General features: G+C 37.8%; 2 protein-coding genes across 6 annotated transcripts; both read right to left on the reverse strand.

Moving 5' to 3' along the window:
• Positions 1–772: 772 nt before the first annotated feature.
• Positions 773–6862, reverse strand: rpusd2 (RNA pseudouridine synthase domain containing 2). Its single transcript, XM_053510216.1, has 3 exons — positions 6168–6862; positions 5114–5410; positions 773–3470 (listed from the first exon to the last, which is right to left on the reverse strand). The coding sequence occupies exons 1-3, from the start codon at positions 6816–6818 to the stop codon at positions 2703–2705; spliced, it is 1716 nt and encodes a 571-aa protein (XP_053366191.1). The 5' UTR covers positions 6819–6862; the 3' UTR covers positions 773–2702.
• A 58-nt stretch (positions 6863–6920) lies between these two features.
• Positions 6921–20340, reverse strand: pcmtl (l-isoaspartyl protein carboxyl methyltransferase, like). Of its 5 annotated transcripts, none has more exons than XM_053510218.1 (9): positions 20313–20340; positions 15066–15201; positions 14837–14941; positions 14726–14757; positions 14446–14550; positions 13043–13163; positions 10190–10275; positions 9699–9868; positions 6921–7870 (listed from the first exon to the last, which is right to left on the reverse strand). In XM_053510218.1, the coding sequence occupies exons 2-9, from the start codon at positions 15181–15183 to the stop codon at positions 7834–7836; spliced, it is 774 nt and encodes a 257-aa protein (XP_053366193.1). In that variant the 5' UTR covers positions 15184–15201; positions 20313–20340; the 3' UTR covers positions 6921–7833. The 5 variants fall into 5 exon arrangements, with proteins under 5 accessions (XP_053366193.1, XP_053366194.1, XP_053366192.1 ...); XM_053510219.1 differs by having other exon boundaries at positions 20298–20316; XM_053510217.1 differs by lacking the exon at positions 20313–20340 and adding an exon at positions 19987–20284.
• Positions 20341–20356: the final 16 nt, after the last annotated feature.

Genomic DNA, 20356 nt, shown 5'->3' on the forward strand with positions numbered 1-20356 from the left:
TTAAAGAAATAGAAACCAATGTAACTCTGGCATACAATTTAAAAATGGTTATGTGTACAGTGAAACCTTGGATTGCGAATAACGCAGTTTGCGAGTGTTCCGCAAGACGAGCAAAGATTTTTAATAAATTTTAACTTTAAAAAAACCAATAGGTCTTGGTTTACAAACACAGAGCATCATGTATCACGCATGCGCTTCTTGTTTTGATGCCAAGCGTCACGTGAGGCAGCGTTTCTTTCTGTCTCTTGCGCTTCGGAATTGTGGGTAATCGTTTCCCCTGCTGGGTCTTAGTGCGCATCTCGCACTGGCATAATCAACAGCCGTGCACACGTGTAATGTTTATTTACACTGTGACCATGTGTGTGCATGTAAAACATCTTTTGTATTTGTATGCATGTGTGTACTGTTTATTATAACACGTGCGCGCGTGTAAAGCAAGTTCCATTCTCTCTCTCTCTCTGTATCAGCCTGCATTTTGTGCGCACACGCGTGTCATTGGACACTATGCCACACACCAACCCTTCCTCCTCGCCTTCCCACACAAAGACCCCTCCTCCTCTCGCCTTCACACACAGACCCCTCCTCCTCTCGCCTTCCCACACACAGACCCCTCCTCCTCCTCGCCTTCACACACACAGACCCCTCCTCCTCCTCGCCTTCACACACAGACCCCTCCTTCTCTCGCCCTTCACACACATAGACCCCTCCTTCTCTCGCCTTCACACACACACAGCAGTGATTCCGTTAGTGTGCGCTCAGGTGAATGTCATTAGCGATGTTCCTTGGTAATTTTTCCGTTAATGCACGCGTGTGTGCGCAAAACTCAAATAAGAGAAGAGGAAGTTTACTGTCTAAGACAAAAAGAGGGAGAGGGGAGGGTCCAATTCCTCCTCTCTACTTGCTTTAGCTTAACACACAAACACACACACAGCTCCTGCGCGCATAAACGGAAACAATTATTTGTCGGGATTTATTTTATTTTTTACTTTTTTCAAAGGTAAAGTGCGGGTTAATTTGTTTTTACTTTAAATTTTGTATTAATTATTTTTATGTATGTATTTCTTATGGGGAAACTTACTTTGAGTGTTTGGAAATACGAGCCCGTTTCTGGAATGAATTATGTTCGTAAAGGTTCCACTGTACATACATAACATTCTAAGCAGCAACCTTATTTCCCCTCTCATCTGTTCTGACTAAATTATAGCTCTGTTTGGCTCAACAGACAAAAAACATTCCTGGTCAGGAAGCCTGGAGAACTTTTGCTTAAGCATACGTTAAATAAAATTACAAGAAAGTCTGAAACTTTGGATGCCATTATGAAGAAATGATGTGTTTTTGCACAGTACTGAACTTTTTAGTTTTAAATTTATTAGACATTTTGAGGGTAGGAAACCAGTATTCCAACTATAAATGAACTAAAAACTGAAAGTAGCTTGAACATAGAGCTTGCACGATTTGATAAAAAAAATCACATTGTGATTATTTAGACTCGTACTGTGATACGTAATTGTTAAATGTACCTTTTACTATTTTATTGTATTTATCTAGGCTAATGGTACAAATGGTACTGTGTCTAAAGTCACAGCATCTTAGCATCTCAAAAGTTAAATTATTATTAAAATTATGGATAAGCCCTACATAAATTCCTAAATATGGGTATATTGCATCTAATAAATTGCAGCCTTTTGTGATTAAATAATTTTACTGGTCATTGCTATGATTTAAATCTTATTTGGTTAACTGCACAGTTTCATTTAAACATTTGCATTTAAACCATTAATGGTATCAGCTCCTTTAACCGACATGATCTAATGTGTTTCTTATAACAATGACAGAATCTAAACTTTTAAATTTTACTTTTTCCCTCAGAATTTAATAGCTGTTATTTTCAGTTCCACACATTGAAGGCTTGTCTTTATATGCCAGTATTTGCTGGGATGGTGTACATTCATTAATATTGAGACAGGTTTTCTTGCTTTGAATTGTGGTGCTACATTATGTGAGACTTAGTATAGTAACTACTGAATTACTATAAAATGTATAAAAAGCCATTTAATGATAATAAAATAGCCCTTTTAATTAATTTAAATTCTTTGCCATAGTTGTGCCATTAGCCGGGCTGGTCAATTGATTAAGCATTGACACACTGAAGTGGATTACTAATGGCAGCATTGTTGAACAGCCTTTTAAATAAACTGAGGTCAGTGTTTTATTAGTATGCCAGCAACCCGAAATGTCTGGAATGCTGTCATACCGTTTAAGTGTACAAAGTGCCAAATGTAAAAAGTAATAATTACTGTACGTTATTTACAAAGTGATGTCAAGTTTAAGAAACATGTTGTTCTAATAGTTTTTATGTTGATATGTAATGTCAGTTTTAAAGAATTAAAAAAGAATATTATGTAAATGTTACTGAGAAAGTTGATTTAGTCAAATGGAAACGTTTATATTTTACTGAGACATGACCCGAATCACAGAATAAACAGAGAATACAAGTCTAAAGAACTTCATATGATTGTGTCTCTTTTTCCATAGATTGCTCACTCAGCTTTACATTTTAATTGAAAGCCGTTTTATTTAAAATGAAAATTTTACAAATGCTTGATCAAATTTTTCCTTTAAAATAAAAATCCAATTATTCACTTTTTTTTTTTAAACAAATTAAATATTTTAAAGACAAGGAAATAAAGTAAAAAATTATTTCACTCCTGTACCCAGTCTTCTTTAGCCCAGTCAGGTAATTGTGTGCAGTACTCAAAGTCAGGCCCCTTGTAGCGTAATGCATGCAGGTACATGATCAACTCTTTGTCTGTAGGGTCAGGTCGAACAATTTTACACTCCGTACATAAATGATCTCTGACTACGTTGGTCATGTTCGCAGTTCCGGATAATTCCTTAGAGTGAGAACAGCTCTCAGTTGCCTGTGTACTATTTGTTTCTGCTTCCTTGTCATTTAAAGTCGTAGTTAATTCATCACATGAGGTTTTTACATGTTCAGTCCTGACCGTCAGGGCATTGTTAACCACATCGCCTCCTCCAGTGCCTGTGTTAGACTCGCCCTTTCCAGACAACCCTTCATCAGAGATATCCAACAGGTGCAAACTTTCCTTGGAACGGTGCTCCTCGATAAGGGCTTCCAGCAGCTCCTCATCATTTTTACCCACCAGGCCTCCCTTGCCTCTGTCTGGTCCCCAGGCAGAAGAGCCGTAAATAGGGTCATTGAGAATAGGGAAGCCCAGATACTGGAGATGGACGCGGATCTGGTGTGTACGTCCCGTGAGTGGAAGACAGCGCACAACGCTAGAGCGACCATTATAGCTGAGTTTCTGGAAAACTGTGCGGGAGTCTTTGCCTTTGGGATCCACTCTGCAGACGCCCACTTTGAATGAGACTACAAGAATTGGTTCTTCACACACAATCTCACCATCAGGAAATTCCCCATCCACACGACAAACATACTCCTTCTCCAACTGTACAAAGCAAAGAGAAATGTATAAAAACACACATGCCTACTCAGAGACAATGTACAGTATATACAACTGAATTAGTAGAATGTTGCAGTTTCTCTATAATCCTACTGGTGGCGGACTCTAAACTATTCAAACGCTGACAGACAGCATCCTGTGTCATAGAAGTAAATTATTTGTAAAGCTTGTTTAGAATTGTAACAGTCTGGGAAAAAATTAAACAACATATGCGGATATTTTAAAAAAAATTGTGATACTTATAGAATCACAAGTCTTTACTTATAGAAGCACAATATAAATTGAATCGGCACCTTGGGCATCGTGATAATATAGTATTGGTTAGTTACTGGTGATTCCCATCCCTACTAAAGTAGGTGCTAATATTTTTCAAAAAACAAACAAAAAATGTGCCCCTGACCAAGTTAAAATAATTACTGAAAAATAAAGATAAATAAATGCTTTCAAAGCATAACACAAGCACCACCCACTCTCAGGGTAAAGCAGTTTCCTTTTTTCTACAAAAATCACATCTGACTGGCATGCTTATGCTCCAAGAAAGCAAGAACAGGCCGTTCATGCATTTTCTTTTTGTCCTGTGAGAACATTCAATACTTAGCTATAGAGCTATAATACTGACATGCCAAAAAGAAAGTGACAGCATCATATACCTGGCCCTTACCAAGCTAACATTGGAATTGGGTTATGATTATGAACTCCAAGTGCAATATGAGAATGCTGATGACTCAACATTACAAAAAAAATCTTCGAAGAGCGTTGGATACTAGTGGTATTGTTTAAATTCTTTTTTAAAAAGGAATAAATTAATTATTAATAATCATAAAAAAAATCAAAAGTAAAAATCACAGCTATGTTTTATTAGTGAAAGTAAGATCATCATCATCTTGACACATGAACCGGCCACGATTCCACAGTGTAATCAAACCAAATGGTGGGCAAATAAAAAATGTGCGTGCAATGTTTTGTGCAATTTTTTGGCCATGCAAAATTAGATTGTTCATTATACCTAATTTGCTAACATAACACAAAGTTCATTGGTAAGAAAAGTGCAAGCTCAACTTGTTTAGCTAAGAATTACTTTCAATCCTAATACCACAGACAAACTATGAATTTAGGATAGACAATATACTGATTTCTAACTTGTAAGGTGTATGTAGCAGTGTTTTTGTTTCGATATCTTTTTGTTGCTGTTTATTTCGCTCTACTTTTTAAGGGATAGTGTCCTTCTGTCCAAACTAATTTTCATTTAAATGAACTTTAATGCAAATCACATTTTTGCTTCAGGAACGCCTCCTCTCTGGATTTTTTTTCCCACCTTTAACAACACAATAATATTGCGGCATACATTTTTAAAAGTACATATTTACTGTCAGTTGCAATTTTCCTATTCTTTGATGATGAGCATCTTGCACAAGATTCGCATGACGATGTACTACACTAAACATAGTGGCTCACAACATGGTTTCACTTAGACATCTTCAAATAACCATACACAAGTACACTTTCGTATTAAATCATCTGAATGCGCAAGAACAGAATTGTGGCTTATTTAATATAACTTCGTCATTTGTTTGGAAAAATAACAAAAAATTAAGTTCAAATGGTCAGAAAGGTGGTGTATGCTTCACCTGTCGATCCCGAACCATCTGGTCTAGTTTCTGGGACGTCTCCAAAGTGCGAGCAAACAGAAGGATGCCTGAGGTGAGGCGGTCAAGGCGATGCACAGTGTGAAGACCGCACAGACCTCTCTCTTTCCCCAGAATGAAGATGACTGTGTTGTGGCGATAGCGGCCACACGGGTGTACAGGCAACGAGGCAGGTTTATCGACCACCACCACTTCACCATCATCCACTAAGACCTGCAGGGGCTGGCCATTCACGGGGGGTTCATGCCGATGCACAGTGTTCCTCATGAAGTCATTATTCTGGGGACAAAAACAAAACAACGCTAGTTTTAAGGTTTCTTTTAGTGATTATGATCATTACATCACTACAGCTGTTGCACAAAGTCTGCTGCTCCAGTATGTTTAACATACACAGTATATTTAGATCTTTTTGTCAGATGTTTCTCTGGTATACTGAAGTATATGTACAAGCATTTCTCAAGAGTCTAAGGCTTTTATTTAAAAGTTGCTCTCTGAGAATGTATTGTACTATTCCTTATTCATGGCTGTGTTCTTAGGCAAAATTGTGAGTGAGCCCAATCACTTGGCTTAGAAGCCAAGAAGAGAAGACTGATGGTAGTTAGAGCTACTTCTCCCAACAATCCAAGAACAGTGTGGTGACAGCCTTTCCTAGCATTATGAAGCATCTTGCCATAAGGCGAAGTGATTAAAGTGGCTTTGAGGTTTTGTTTTTTTAAATAGCACCAATTTTGGGACCATGGCCAGGTAACTGTGTTGTGGTCAATTCTCAAGCGGTGGCTGGACAAACAAAAATTATGTCAAACTCTAAGCGCTGATCATGCAGTCAGGATGTGGCCCAGAAGTTGACCGACAGTATGCCAGGGTGAATTGCAGAGGTCTTGAAAAAGAAGAGTTAACACTGCAAATATTGACCCTTGGACACTTATGATATGCTTGTAATTATACTTTAGTACAAAAGGTTTTAAAGCACTGAAGCAGCAGACTTTCTATGTCATTCTCAAAACATTTGGCCACAGCTGTACATCATATTTCTTACCTTCAGAGTTATATTCAGGTCGTCGACAGGTATTTCATTCAGATGAATCCGTCCTTCTTTAATTGCTTTCCTGTAGTAGTCCAGGGGTTCTGCACGAAATTCACTGCTGAAGACTTCTAACAGGGTTTTCCCGACCCAGCGTCCCTTGCAGTAGGTCTTGAAATCGAAATAATAAGGATGCACCTTTCTGAGTCCTCCTTCAAAATAATACGAGGTTTCTGCGAAGTGTTCTTCGTTAAAACTAACCCCGGGGTTGCGCTTTTGCGGCGGAGGAACATATCTATCCCCAGGTTTCATCTGCTTACTTCTTTTTCGTTTCTTACCCCGTTTGTGTGTCTCATGTTCTTCGGAATCTTCGCTTTTCCTTTTCTTGCTGCTCTCCTGTACTTCATTGCTCTCGCTCGCGCTTAGTTCTGCCACCTTCGCTGTTTCTGCAGTGTTTATTAACTCTTTGGTCTCCATGACGCAGAACTTTGCTGGGAAAACACTCGGTGCGGTGTGAAAATCTCTCAGGTTCCGTCTACATTTCGTTATATTGCTATATATTTCATCACACGTCGAAGAAACGACACCGGCCACACTTCTGTTTCTACAACTTTGTACGCGTATTAACACAGACACACCGTTTGCGCAGACACGCCGTGCTGACATGCCCTCACGCGCGTGTTCTGTCGCACACTGATGACATCACAAACAACGTTGCAGCAATGCACGGTTATCTAGTTTTAGCAATACATCTACTTAGACAAAAACTAACAGCATAAGCTTGTTTATTAACAAATAAATTACATAAATGTATGCTTTGAATACAGTTGTGCAAAATTACACATTACTGCACATTGGAATAATTACCATAATGCTTTAATTAATTTTTGTCATTGCTTTGACTTGAGTTAGAAAATATATTAACAATGTTTTACAAACCAGGGGTTATATGAAATAAAAACCTATACATTATTTTCCTTTTTCCTTAAAGAAAATACCAATATTTAGAAATGAGGTGGGACAGACAACAATTAAATATCACATCGATCAGCCATAACATTATGACCACCCACCTAATATTGAGTAGGTCCCACTTTTGCCACCATAACAGTGATGCACTGTTTCTAACATTTTCTATCGCAACTAGCATTAACCTTTTTCTCAAATTAATCTACAGCAGCTCTTTTACAGGATCGGACCTCACAGACCAGCCTTCATTCCACCATGCACATGAACCTGTCCATGACCCTGTTGCAAGTTCACCGGTTTTCCCTCACTTGGATTACTTTTGGTAGGTCCTGACTGTGCAACAGTGACAGGGCAAGACTCACTGATGCACAATGGGAGTAAAGGTTAAAGTGTGTAGTGCAATCCAACAGAAGAGTTACTGTAGCTCAAATTGAGGAAAAGGTTAATGCTGGGTCCGGAAAAAAGGGGTGTCGGAACACAGATCATTACTAATTTGGTGGCAAGGCCGCTCAATGTTACGTGGATGGTCATAATATTATGGCTGATCAGTGTACTGTACATCTCTGACATCCAGTGATTGCTGAACTTAGGGTTGAACTTAGGGTTGAACTGATGGCTTGTTATAGCATAAGAGGACTGGAGAGGATGAATAGAGCTGGCAGGTACAGTAGGAATGTACTCCACGGCTGAAGCAAGTGCCTTGCGCTTGGGCCTAAGTGTTCTCTGCATTGCAACACCAAAACCACCTCCTGCAGGAGTAACCAGACTGCAGTCAGAGCTCACTGCTGGGGACAGAAACAGAGCAACATTCAAAGCAACACGAGTACAGAAGGCTACTTTGTAAAATACTTGGAATGATTCATATGTGAATTAGTTTTAACATTATTTAGATCATCATTAGTTAATACTTAATAACTAATTCTATGGCCTGACCATACACTTTGTTTGTCACCAAAAGGATGTGGACACCTGGGCATCACACACATATGTGGGTCTTTTCCAAACTCTTGCCATAAAGTTGAAAGTTCACAATTACCTAAAATTTATTTTTATCCTGTAGTATTGCAATTTCCCTTTACTGGAATTAAGATGGCCAGACATGTTCCCGCATGACAATGCCCAAAAACTGGTGTGCAAAATGCTCAGACCTTAATCTCAACCGTACTGAACACTCTTGGAATAACTGAAACATCTAACTAGGGCCTTGTAAATGCTAATGGGTAGGAAATATGCAATAGGACATTCAAAAAGCACATGTGATTGTTATAGTCAGGTGTCTGCAAACTTTTTTAGAACATACAGTGTACTGGTTACAGAAAAAAAAAATACATAGACTGATTAGCCATAACATTAAAACAATTTATATTAATACCAAATAGGCTTTAGGTTCCTCTTAGGCCACCAGGGCAGCACTGGACCCTCGGGGAGTGGCTCCATGGGACCGCTGGGGGTACTGGGCCAGCTTTGACTTCTTTTACCAGCTTGTACATTGGTTTTGGTGTGGGACCAAAACAGACAGGCTGCCCAGGATGTAGATGAGAGTTAGGTGTCGAACTCTCACGAGTTTACTGGTATAAAATTAACTAGCGTTAGTACCCGTCATCAAGGGGTTAAAGATAACTTGTTTTAAAACGACTCCAATTATTCCACTACAGCATTGTTATTTCAGAGCTAAAAATATTAAGTAATCCCAGTAAAAAAAAAAAATCAGCTTATCATTTTTAAATGAATATCTACTGGTGGAGGTTTTTTTTATTTACTAATATAAGCAAGTAGCTTATTAGTAGCTTTTTTTAAAGTAAATTATTAAATCCGGCACATGACTGATTATAACATCACTTTTAATCATCATTTTGATATTTTTCGCGCATAACACTGCGTTCTCAGTTTGGCTATTTTACATGCTCTAACTTTGGACTGCTGACGATATGTTTACTTTATCAACCTGTTTTTTATCCCACAGTGGTGCTTCGCATTATTGTTTTTTATTAGCACCACGGTTTCAGTATAAAAAACATACATTGATCTGACTATTTATATTTAAACGTTTAGTTTTAATAGTGTACGTGCCTTTTTTTTTGGAAGTAAGCCATGCAGTGTCACACATCATTTATGTTTCATGAAGATTTAGATGCTTTGTAGGTGCATTCCTGTTGTTTCTGTGTCTTCCTCTGTGTATACAGAGTTAACTATCGCTTAGATTGGCTCTGCTGAGTGAGGCATATAGCTACACCCATCTCAAGGAAAAAAACGCCATATTTATCAAAAAAGCGCTGGATGCACTGACATAATTTGGCACATAACTGCTCATAACGGCCCCTTCTACGCAATGTTTTGATTTTATTTATGGAGCAGGTTTAACTTAAGGCAAATACAGAAGGCCTTTTTTATAAAAGTTATTAAATTCTGTCCAGCCAATTTTATGTAATGCTGTGACAAGTCAGTTGGAGAATATGAACAAAACCTTTCTTTTATTCACAGTATATAGATAATCAATATCATTCAATTCACCTGGTGATAATGCTATGGCTGATCAATACAAGAGATATCAGTTAGGTTTGATAGTGCAGTACATACCCTGGCCACTGGTGGTGTCTGTCTGTAAGTGGTACATACACCACCCCCATGAGTGCCTTTTTGACAAAGGAGCCATCACTTTGGCGATCATACTGCTCCAGAACTTGGCTCCCACCATCAGGACCTACAGGCAGCACCAGTCTTCCCCCTGGTTTTAGCTGCTCCAGAAGCTACAGAAGAGTTTATTGACAGGTTGTTTATTATGGAACTGATTTGGCAGGTGATATGTACAATAAATGATTCGCATTGATGTCCTTTACGAACAAAAGTTAGCATATCACTGATCCGTAAATTTAAAATAAAAGTAACGTCGTAATGTAATATCTGATGTATCTTCAGTGGTCATGTGTATAAATGTAATTTAAAAATACAATATAAACTTTTTTTGTTTTGTTTTTTCTCCACAATTGTGACATGTAAGCACAGATTAGGAGTTATAGGGTTTTTATTGAGCTGTATTTAGCTTTATTGAAGTTAAATTGTATACCTACCGCTTTGGGGATTGTTGGTGCTGCCGCTCCAACATGAATGGCATCGTATGGTGCTCCATCTGGAAAACCTAACCGTCCATCACCAACTGAAAAGGGGAACAGCCATGCTTAGACCAAATTTTTTTTTTTGGCATTTAAAAGCTAAACCACTTTATGGCTACATTATAACTACCAGCCAGAAGTGACTAAGATCAGATTTTTTTTGAGCATGTCGGAACGCACAAATCTGATTTGTTTTTCAGATCTGATCTGAGTCACTTTCCTACATGGTCTTAGATCGAGTACACATATATATATATATATATATATATAATATATATATGTAATATATATACAAAAATATAAACGCAACACTTTTGTTTTTGCTCCCATTTTTAATGAAAGGAACTCAAAGATCTGAAACATTTTCTACATAAACAAAATAACCATATCTCTCAAATATTGTTCACAAATCTGTCAAAATCCGTTACGATGAAGAGTCAAGTCGAGACCCCAATGAGGACGACGAGCATGCAGATGAGCTTCCCTGAGACGGTTTCTGACAGTTTGTGCAGAAATTCTTTGGTTATGCACGCCGATTGTTTAAGCAGCTGTCTGAGTGGCTGGTCTCAGACGATCATGGAGGTGAACCTGCTGGATGTGGAGGTCCTGGGCTGGTGTGGTTACACGTCGTTTGCGGTTGTGAGGCTGGTTGGATGTACTGCCAAATCCTCTGAAACACCTTTGGAGACGGCTTATGGTGGAAAAATGAACATTCAATTCACGAGCAACAGCTCTGGTGGACATTCCTGCTGTCAGCATGCCATTTGCACTCTCCATCAAAACTTGCGACATCTGTGGCATTGTGCTGTGTGATTCAACTGAACCTTTGAAAGTGGCCTTTTACAGGTGGCCAGTCTAAGGCACACCTGTGCAATAATCATGCTGTCTAATCAGCATCTTGATATGGCACACCTGTAAGGTGGGATGGATTATCTCGGCAAAGGAGAAGTGCTCACTATCACAGATTTTGACAGATTTGAACAATAATTGAAAGATATGGTTATTTTGTGTATGTAGAAAATGTTTCAGATCTTTGAGTTCATCTCATAAAAAATGGGAGCAAAAACAAAAGTGTTGCGTTTATATTTTTGTTCAGTATATATCTGCAATACATGGGCAAAGCACTTGAATGAGAACAGTCAGATCAGAATTAATTTGTCTTTTTAATGTCATTAGTCAGCACCGGCGATGCGGGAGATTTCATAGTGGTGCTAGGAATAGCTGCTGAAACAGCTAAAGCAGGGCACCTCGCTTTCATCTTTTTTTCTGGATCTCAACAGATCCATAAGACAGCTGAATGACTGCTTGCAGAGACACAAGCAAAGACATATTGATGTGTGCATGCTTGCCATTTTAAATAACACACGTGTCTATTTTAGAGTCAGACTTGTAATTACGAATGTGAACCGTCATGACATGCAAATCAGATCTGACTGAATTAATCTGATTAAAAATAACTTTTATGTGAAAGTAGCCTATGCAAGTGTCTATATGATGTAGTAAGGTTGTAGTGCAGGTATGCTGCCATAGTTAGCAAATGTTAACAAACGTACATGTACAGTATGTAGCAATGTATGGCCAATAATACTAACAAAGAAAAATCAGTTTACATCAATGCAAGGATTTTGGTATAGGAGGAATTTGGAGTTTTAATGTACGTCCTTATTGCTGGTGTTTTTAAGTACAGTAAACCACCGAAAACTACCACAAGAACTACAGTATAGTGGCTATCCAGTGATGAAGTAAAAAAAAAGTGTAATGCTACAGAATGTAAGATTTTGGATTTTCAATCTGCAAAAATGCAATTCCAAGCTATTTGAGGAAGAACATTTCGTACTGTAGCTTGTACTGCATTCTTTTCCCACTGTGTGCATTAATCTCTCTGCTCTGAGTGCACATACAATTCAAGGGTGTGTACCAACCCACACAATGGACAATAATTACTGTATCTAATCTCTGACACCAATGACAGCAACAGTGAGGTAGATACAGAGGCAAAGTATGCATGAATCAGCATTACAGATGTGTTATGAGAATAAAATTAACTTCTGCATATAAATGACTGTTAAGGCTAAATGACATTTAGTAGATGAAAAATTATATATCAAAGATAAAGGGTTGTTTCAATGTAATCTCCATTTCCTGCGATTCTTCTCTAATAACTAATATGATGTAGAGAGGACAAAATGCCTCTGGTTGTTTATAATGTATTCTTCTTCTCCTTCTTTTTTTCTTCTTCTTATTGAAACATGATCTAAGATCTGTGTTTATTTTATCGTAAAAGTTATGTATTCTGTTCTTCACAAATGTTTGGCATAAACCAGACAGTATCCAAACACTAGGCTATAAAAAGCACAAATCAGAATAAAATATTCTTTAAATAACCCTGATACACCAGATTTAACCAAGTCTGTAATACAAAATACAGAGTAACTCGCAAACACCATCCAAGCATCACACCTACTAGGTTGGGATGTGATGATGTTTAAAGTAAAATGTACGTCTGACCAGACATCAGTCACAGAGCCCTGACTGCGAACTAGGATTGCAGTTAAAGTTTTACATGCCAGCCCCAAAAAAATCTAATTATATATATATATTTTTTTTTTACAGATTCTTAAATTTTCATGATTTTTCCCAATTTATAAAAAAACCTACACACTATACCTTTAACTGAATCAAAAGAATAAACATCAATAATAAATTTTTTTAATAAAGCTTAAATACTTATTAAGCAATTATATTTTATTGAGTAGAAAAAGTAGATTTGTTGTTACATTTCATAAATACTTTTCTTTTTAAGTGCCTCACCCACTAGCTTTATCCGTCCGGAGGTTAACAGCTCCGGGTCATCAGCTTGGACATTTCTCACCGAGACTCGCACTAGTTCTTCTATGTGATCAATTCCCACCACTTTTCCAGTGGGACCTACCTGCATATGTAAGATAAAGATACGGTTAAAAATCAAAGCATTTTTTCTCTACATAAAAAAAGTAACAAGTTTCAATCATGGCACAAAGAATCAGATCATATCTTCCAGTACCCCCCAGTATATGTAACTGCATTCCTTAACTATTTCCAAAACATTACACTTCAATCACTTCTGTGATTGACACTGACCATCATTTAAGTTTAAGGTCTTTTACTACTAATCTATTTCCTTAACAAGACCCAGGTCTCAGAGGTCTCCCAAAATGTTTCTGTTAATGAAATACCCCTTAGATAAGTTGTTTGTATACGTCAAATTCCCTGTTTCACTCCTCCTCCGAAGGCGCCTTTTCAGTGTCTACGGAAAAAAGCTACAGCTGAGCCACCCTACCGAGATTAACAGAACAACATGCTGGATGAGTGTTTTCCCTCATATGGGGTCACATTAGGCAGTGGTTCTCTGCCCTGGTCCTAGAGCTTCACCTGTTCTGCACATTTTAGTGTTTTCTCTGCTTTATCACACAGGGCAGGTGGTCCTGTTGAAAACCACTGCCTTAGGGGGAAAAATCTAATTAGCTTATTGAATCATGGGCCAATACAAAATTAGAAAAAGTATACACACACACTACAGACCCATCCAGATTACCAAAAATGTTTGAAAGTTAACTTCACATAATGTGTTCTAATAAATGAAAGTTAATTAAATTGTCATGCATGTGCAGGTACATATTGTCTCCTACCTTACAAAAAAATGTCAGGGTCAGCTATAGTACGTCAGCCTATAGATAGCTAAGGGCAAGGGGTTTTATTAAAACCCAGCCAGACAGTCTGATAGTTCTCAGAACCCTCATGGACTAATGCTTTTTTAAAATTACAGCAATCAACAAACAACCAATGATGCATCATCCATCTATCCATCATTTATACTTGTACTTATTTTGGTTACGGGCCCTGGGAAGTTAGGGCACAAGGTGGTGTACACCATGGACGTGGTGCCAACCAATCATACACTATGGGCAATTTTGAAATGCCAATCAGCCAACATTGCATGTCTTTTTATTGTAGAAGGAAACTGAAGTAGAAATCAAGCAGGGGGAGAACATGCAAACTCAGGGGGAGAACATGCAAACTCCACATACACAGACCAGAGGCAAGATTCAAACCCTTGACCCTGAAGATGTGAAGCGCAAAGCTAACCAATAAGCCACCATACCACCAACATCAAGAATATAATACAAATAAAATATTACGTACAGTGTATAGTGTAAATATGCTGTGAGACTTACCATTCTGGCAAAGCAGGCAGTGAGATAACCACTCCCTGAGCCAACATCCAGTGCTGAAGCTCCTTCAGTTAACTTGTCACTGAGAATTTCCAAAGCATGTGCATGCTACAGAGAAAAGACATAATTTCAAATCAAATTCATCCTTGACATGCAGTTACACCATCATTACAACAAAAAAAACTTTACCATATTATTTCCAGCAGTGAACTAAAATAACATCACACAAAAATCTACAAAATCTTTAACACACATGCCTGAATATTCCCACTGACTATCTTACCATATGAGGAGCACTGATGGTCGCCTTGTACCCTTTAAACAGAGGAAGACACAATGTGCATTTGTGTTGAGAAAAATGTATTTTCTAAACAATTTTTAGTTATAAACACACCTATTGACTGAGGAGAATCCTCATATGGGTAGTCTTTGGAATAGATGCCCCGATCAGTGGCAAGCATGGCTTCGAACACTCGATCACTACGGATAACGCCATGCTCTGTTATACAAATGAAAAACACATTATTAATTTTCTATGACAGGAATATGAATGGTGTAAAAAACAATTATCAATTTTTTGTTTTAGGCACAAGCCATGTCTTGCATATTTGCCAGGTTGTTACCTCGCAAACGGCTTATAAGTTGTGGATGTGTTTTGCCACTCGATATCCATGCCATGGTCCTGGTCAGAAGCAAACCCATAGGGAAAGCCAGTGCTGCCAGCCTGGCAACACTCCACATTTCCTGGAGAAAGATCACCTGCAGCACATTTCCAGATGATGCTTCATTACATTACAGAATACTGTAATATTTACAGAAAGTTCCAACACCAACCAATGAGGACTTTATTTAACTTTAAAGACAAAATGAGGCAAAAAGAGAGACTAAATTAGTAGAAATGCTGTGCAACTTGTGTTGCTGATTGTTTAAATGTCACTTCAAAGCAATAATCTTTTTATTAGGCAAATCTGCTTCTTTTGCTCCACAGTCCATTCCAGTGAGTGAGGGTAATGGACGAACTGCCCATAAACTCAAAAGAAAAAGTAAAATACATGAGTATTGCAGATTATGTACGCACTTTGCATTTTATACAAAAGCTGTGGTATATTAAATAGGACACACTCTTTTTAGACCATTTAATATTTAAAAGTTTAGCTAAAGAATTTAAACAGTGTCAATTGATGCTACTGTAAGTCAAAAAGTAAACCCCTCAATTCAATTCATTAAATCTACCAACAAAAGATTAATAAAATTGCATATTCGATTAAATTAAATACAATTCGAATTCATATAGAATACAAACTGTTTAGCACTTTTATGCTGTTAGTTTATTTTGTGAATTGAAAGGTATTTAAAATATTTTACAGTACTTACAAAAAATATTACTATACCTATTAATAACTGTAATGTGTTATCTATGCTCTAGTTTGACAGCTACTGTAGTATTCCCATAAACAGTTGCACATATGTAATGCTAGTGGTCCCTCAAAGGTTAAATGGTTACTGGTGAAAGATGCAGTGGATCGCTCATTCACTCACTCAAAGTCTATACCGCTTTATCCTGTATTCAGAGTCGCGTGGACCTGGAGCCTTTACCAGGAGGCTTAGAGCACGAGATGGGCTACACACTGGACAGGGTGTCAATTCATCGCAGAGCACACACACTCATTCACACACTATGGGCAATTTAAGAACACCAATTAGCATGTCTTTGGACTGTGGGAGGAAACCAGAGTACCCGGAGGAAAGCAACCAAGCACGGGTAGAACACGCAAACTCCACACACGCACAGACGGGAATCAAAACCCGGACCCTGGAGGTGCAAGGCAACAGTGCGAACCACTATACCACCGTGCTGCCGGATGCAGTGGATGTTGAAATGTTAAAGGCTCTGGGTTATTAAACAGAATGTTTAAATGTGCACTGTAGCATAGCTGACGCTAACCTTCAAACACATTAGCATATGCAAAGAAAAGAATTTCATTATACTATAACTTATAGGTGACAAGGCTTCTTACTTTACTACTCTAATAAGATTAATCTCTATATACTTAATTTAAAATGCACAGAGATGAAGGCAACCTACTTACACTTTTTTATTATGTGACTTTGCAGATCAATAAATAGCAACAATAGTCTTGCAAGGTGTAAATCTAAGAAAATGATTCAGTTGTTCTGTTTAAAAGTTTCTTTGGTGCTAACCTGTTAGCATGATTCCCAGAACGTACCCAGTGGAATGTTTACATCTCTTTAAATTGTTCTTAATAGACATATATAGGTATGAGCTAGTTTCTGATTTTAAGGCATACTGCAGTTTAAAAAATGTCAGGTTTCAAAACCATAAAAATTTTCCATTGTACCTTTTCTGAGATATAACCTTTTTTATGACTTGTCAAATAGAGAATACGCTGGATGTTACTCTTTGTTGCACTAAAGGCACATAATCATTCAAGTCATATGACCGCGTATCAGTTATGTATCCGCATGTGAAAGTGACTTAGATCCAATCTAAAAAAACATCAGATTCATGTGTTTAGACAGCCCCAAGACAGATCTGTGTCACATTAAGCAAAAAAGAGTGAATTAAGTCACTTTAGGCTGGTTATGAGAATGTAGCTTTTCAGATCGGATTTAAGTCAATTTTATATGTGGTTCTAGATAGGATTTATATCCGATATGTGATCATGCGACTTTGATGAGAATGTGCAACAGCTGCTAAAACTAAAGTGGGGCACCTGTTTTTTTTCCTTCTTCTAGACCTCAACAAATGCAGCCAACTAACTGCCTGCCATCTTCCAGAGCAAATCCTGTGCATATTTTTGCTGAAATCACATCAGATGTTTGAAATGATCGATGGACATAACCTCATGACAAGTTTTACCCCGTTGCTCCGGATAAGAGCGTCTGCCAAATGCCCAAATGTAAAGATAAACCAAAAGACACCTTCATTACAGATTCCCTTAACTAACTGCAGTCAATTAAATTTTTTTTAGAAAAATTTATTATTAGAAGTAGTTTATTTAATTATCATTTTATTATAAGCCTATATATTTACCAATGTTCCATATAGTCTATATGTTAAAAATGACAGATTATGTTCAGTGGAAAAGCCATTGATGATTTTTATAAGACATTAGTAAATACCACATTTTAGATTTGTATATCACAAAACCATGAAACCATGACCCAACATGTGGTTGGTGGGGACTAACCACAAGATTTAAAAGCATTGCTGTTTCTGAAAAGTTTTCAAAGAGCATTTTGCAACCATGTCAGTTTTGTGCTGTTTTTTTTAACTCAAACATCTGACCAAAAAAAAAGGGGGGGGGGGATTTTTTTTTTTTATAGTAAGTTTTTTAAAATTATTTTATACCTTACAACTGAATTTGTTTGTTGAACTTGTAACTTGTAATAGGCTAGTTAGCCTGGCTGCTGAGCATTATACTTTTGCTGTCTGTGAAAGTTCTTTATGCAGCGTTTGACAGCAGCATGCAGATAATGATGTCCTAGCTCACAGTCATGACATTTTTCTTGTAATCAGACCGCTACAAGAGAAAAAGTTTAAGACTATATTTGTGTCCTTAAAACTTCACTTTTAAATTTGCAAATATCATCATAATTAGTTTCATGGTTTAAATTATAATAAATACAGTTGCCATTTTTGAAGTATTTTTTTTTTTAATGTGACTAATTTGATCAGGAAAATAATATATAAATTATTTCTACATTTTTTGTGCGACTTAATTCCTGCAGGACATTCAGGCCTTCAACCAAGCGTTTTTCAGGATTGTGGGTAATCATCTCCCATGCTCAGTGTCAGTGCATGTGCGTCACTCGTATAGTAAACATCTGTGCGTATGTGTGCTATTTATTATAAAATTGTAACCACAGGTGTGCGCACATTTAAAGCAAAAGCAAGTGTCATTAAAGAGGTTCCTTGTTAAAGATCCAAAGTCTCTCCCTGTCAGAAAACAGTGATTCCGTTAGTGTGGACGCGGAAGCGTCATTAGAGAAGTTCCTTGTTAAAGAAGATTCCCAACAGAGCAGTGGTACCGTTGTGTGTGTGTGTTTGTGCGTGCATGCATGTGTTTGTGACAGTCGTCCCACACAGTAGCCCCCTCCCTCCTCCTCTCCTCTTATCTAACTTCAGCTTTACACATACACGCACACAAACGGAAACACTGTCCTGTCGGGATTCTTTTAAAAGGTAAAGTGCAGCTGTTTTCATTTGTTTTATTTTTACTTTACATTGTGTATTAGTTATTTTTAGATTAATATTTTGGGCTGTGAAATGAATCATCTGAGTTTCCATTATTTGTTATAGGGAAATTTTCTTTTTTATGCAAGTGCTTTGATATACATGCATGCTTCCAGAACAAGTTATGCTTATAATCCAAGGTTTAACTGTACTTTTATACTTTTTGTACTTCTAATTTTACACTTTCATTCTGTAAATTTTGTTCCTGTAATTTAATTTTTAAACTAGTTTTGTAACACACTAACAGAAGGCAGCACAAGGCTCAGGGAGTCAAAGGAATTTATGAATATCCTTCATAAGTCGGTGTGCCAAAAGACATCATCCTGTGTATATCAAGAGCTGTGCAACTTTGTGCTATTTTGATCAAGTGTGTTACCATGTCTGCTATTTCATCATGGACAGCAGGTTTGAACAAAGGCTGAAGGTGAAATTCTGTGTGAAACTGTTTTGAGGGCCACACGCACTTCAAGAGCGGAAAAAAATTACTGGAAAACAACAAGAATTCAGGAAGACCTTCAACAAGCTCAACCTCCGAAAATGTCGAAAACATTCGGCAGTTTGTGCATGATGATTGTCAGAGAACAATCCACAACATTGCTGTCATTGTCGGTGTGTCATACGGAACAGTCCAGGCAATTCTCACATGTGATTTGAACATGCGCGGTGTTGCTGCAAAGTTTCATCCTCAGGCTGCTGACCCATGAGCAGAAGAAACATTGCGTCAAAGTCTGCCAAGAACTCTGTCAGCATGCTGTGGACGACCTGTCCTTCATGTCGAGAATCATTACCAGTAATGGGTGTATGGGTACGACCCTGAGATGGAGCAACAGTCTTCACATTGGATGAGCCCATCATCTCCACGACCGAAAACGGCTAGTCAGGTCCAGAGCTCGATAGAGTGTCTTTTTTGACATTTGTGTGATTGTGCATTAAGAATTCATCCACAGGGGCTAGACCATTAACGACGAATTCTACTGGCAGGTTTTAAAGCTTCTGAGAGAGGACCTACTACGAAAGCATAGTAGCATCTGTGGCATGCAAATCTCGAAACTTTTTGATACCACCTCGTATCATTTTTGCATAAGATAAATAACACAAAATAACTTGTGCACATAAAAAAATAATGAAAAATCGTAGCTTTTGGGACCTAAGGAACTAAAATACCTATATGAAGCAAATAGCAAAATTAATAATATTAACTTTTGGTATTTGATTGTATCCATACCAGCAATGTTATTTTGCATTAAAAACAATAATAAAAATAATGTACACATTACTGTGCCTACCTAGACTAGTGTTGAGGCCAACATTCAGCGTCGCACTCGATGCCTTACATTTAAAGACGTTACATAAAGGAAAACCACCTAGAAGTCGCACCACACTACACCACACACACTACACTACAGCGTCATCTGAATGTGCGCAGAAGCGCTGTCCTGCCCAACACGTCCTATCCTCTCTTTCAGCAAGTTAAACACCAAATTAATGTACACTGTAGTCCTCGTTTTGTTCCTCGCTATATTATGTCCGTATGTGATACTTCCTATTAAAATTTCACGAAGAAAAATGCAAAATATTGAAAAACCTTACGACTCACACTAAAGGCACTTACGTTGGTGAACGTACAGACGGAAGACCAACCCTCGCGCACAGCGC

The sequence above is a fragment of the Clarias gariepinus genome, chromosome 13, assembly GCF_024256425.1.
Source record: "Clarias gariepinus isolate MV-2021 ecotype Netherlands chromosome 13, CGAR_prim_01v2, whole genome shotgun sequence".
NCBI classification, from domain to species: Eukaryota; Metazoa; Chordata; class Actinopteri; order Siluriformes; family Clariidae; genus Clarias; species Clarias gariepinus.

Bases quoted from the DNA above. Each gene is read 5' to 3' on its own strand.
- rpusd2 (XM_053510216.1), bottom strand. From the start codon at position 6,818: ATGTCAGCACGGCGTGTCTGCGCAAACGGTGTGTCTGTGTTAATACGC. The intron at 5,411-6,167 runs GTAAGAAATATG...TTTTGTCCCCAG, and splicing joins ACCTGAATATAACTCTGAAG to AATAATGACTTCATGAGGAA. The intron at 3,471-5,113 runs GTGAAGCATACA...TGCTTTGTACAG, and splicing joins AGATGGTTCGGGATCGACAG to TTGGAGAAGGAGTATGTTTG.
- pcmtl (XM_053510218.1), bottom strand. From the start codon at position 15,183: ATGTGGAGTGTTGCCAGGCTGGCAGCACTGGCTTTCCCTATGGGTTTG. The intron at 14,942-15,065 runs GTAACAACCTGG...TTTGTATAACAG, and splicing joins ACTTATAAGCCGTTTGCGAG to AGCATGGCGTTATCCGTAGT. The intron at 13,164-14,445 runs GTAAGTCTCACA...TTACATATGCAG, and splicing joins CTGCCTGCTTTGCCAGAATG to GTAGGTCCCACTGGAAAAGT.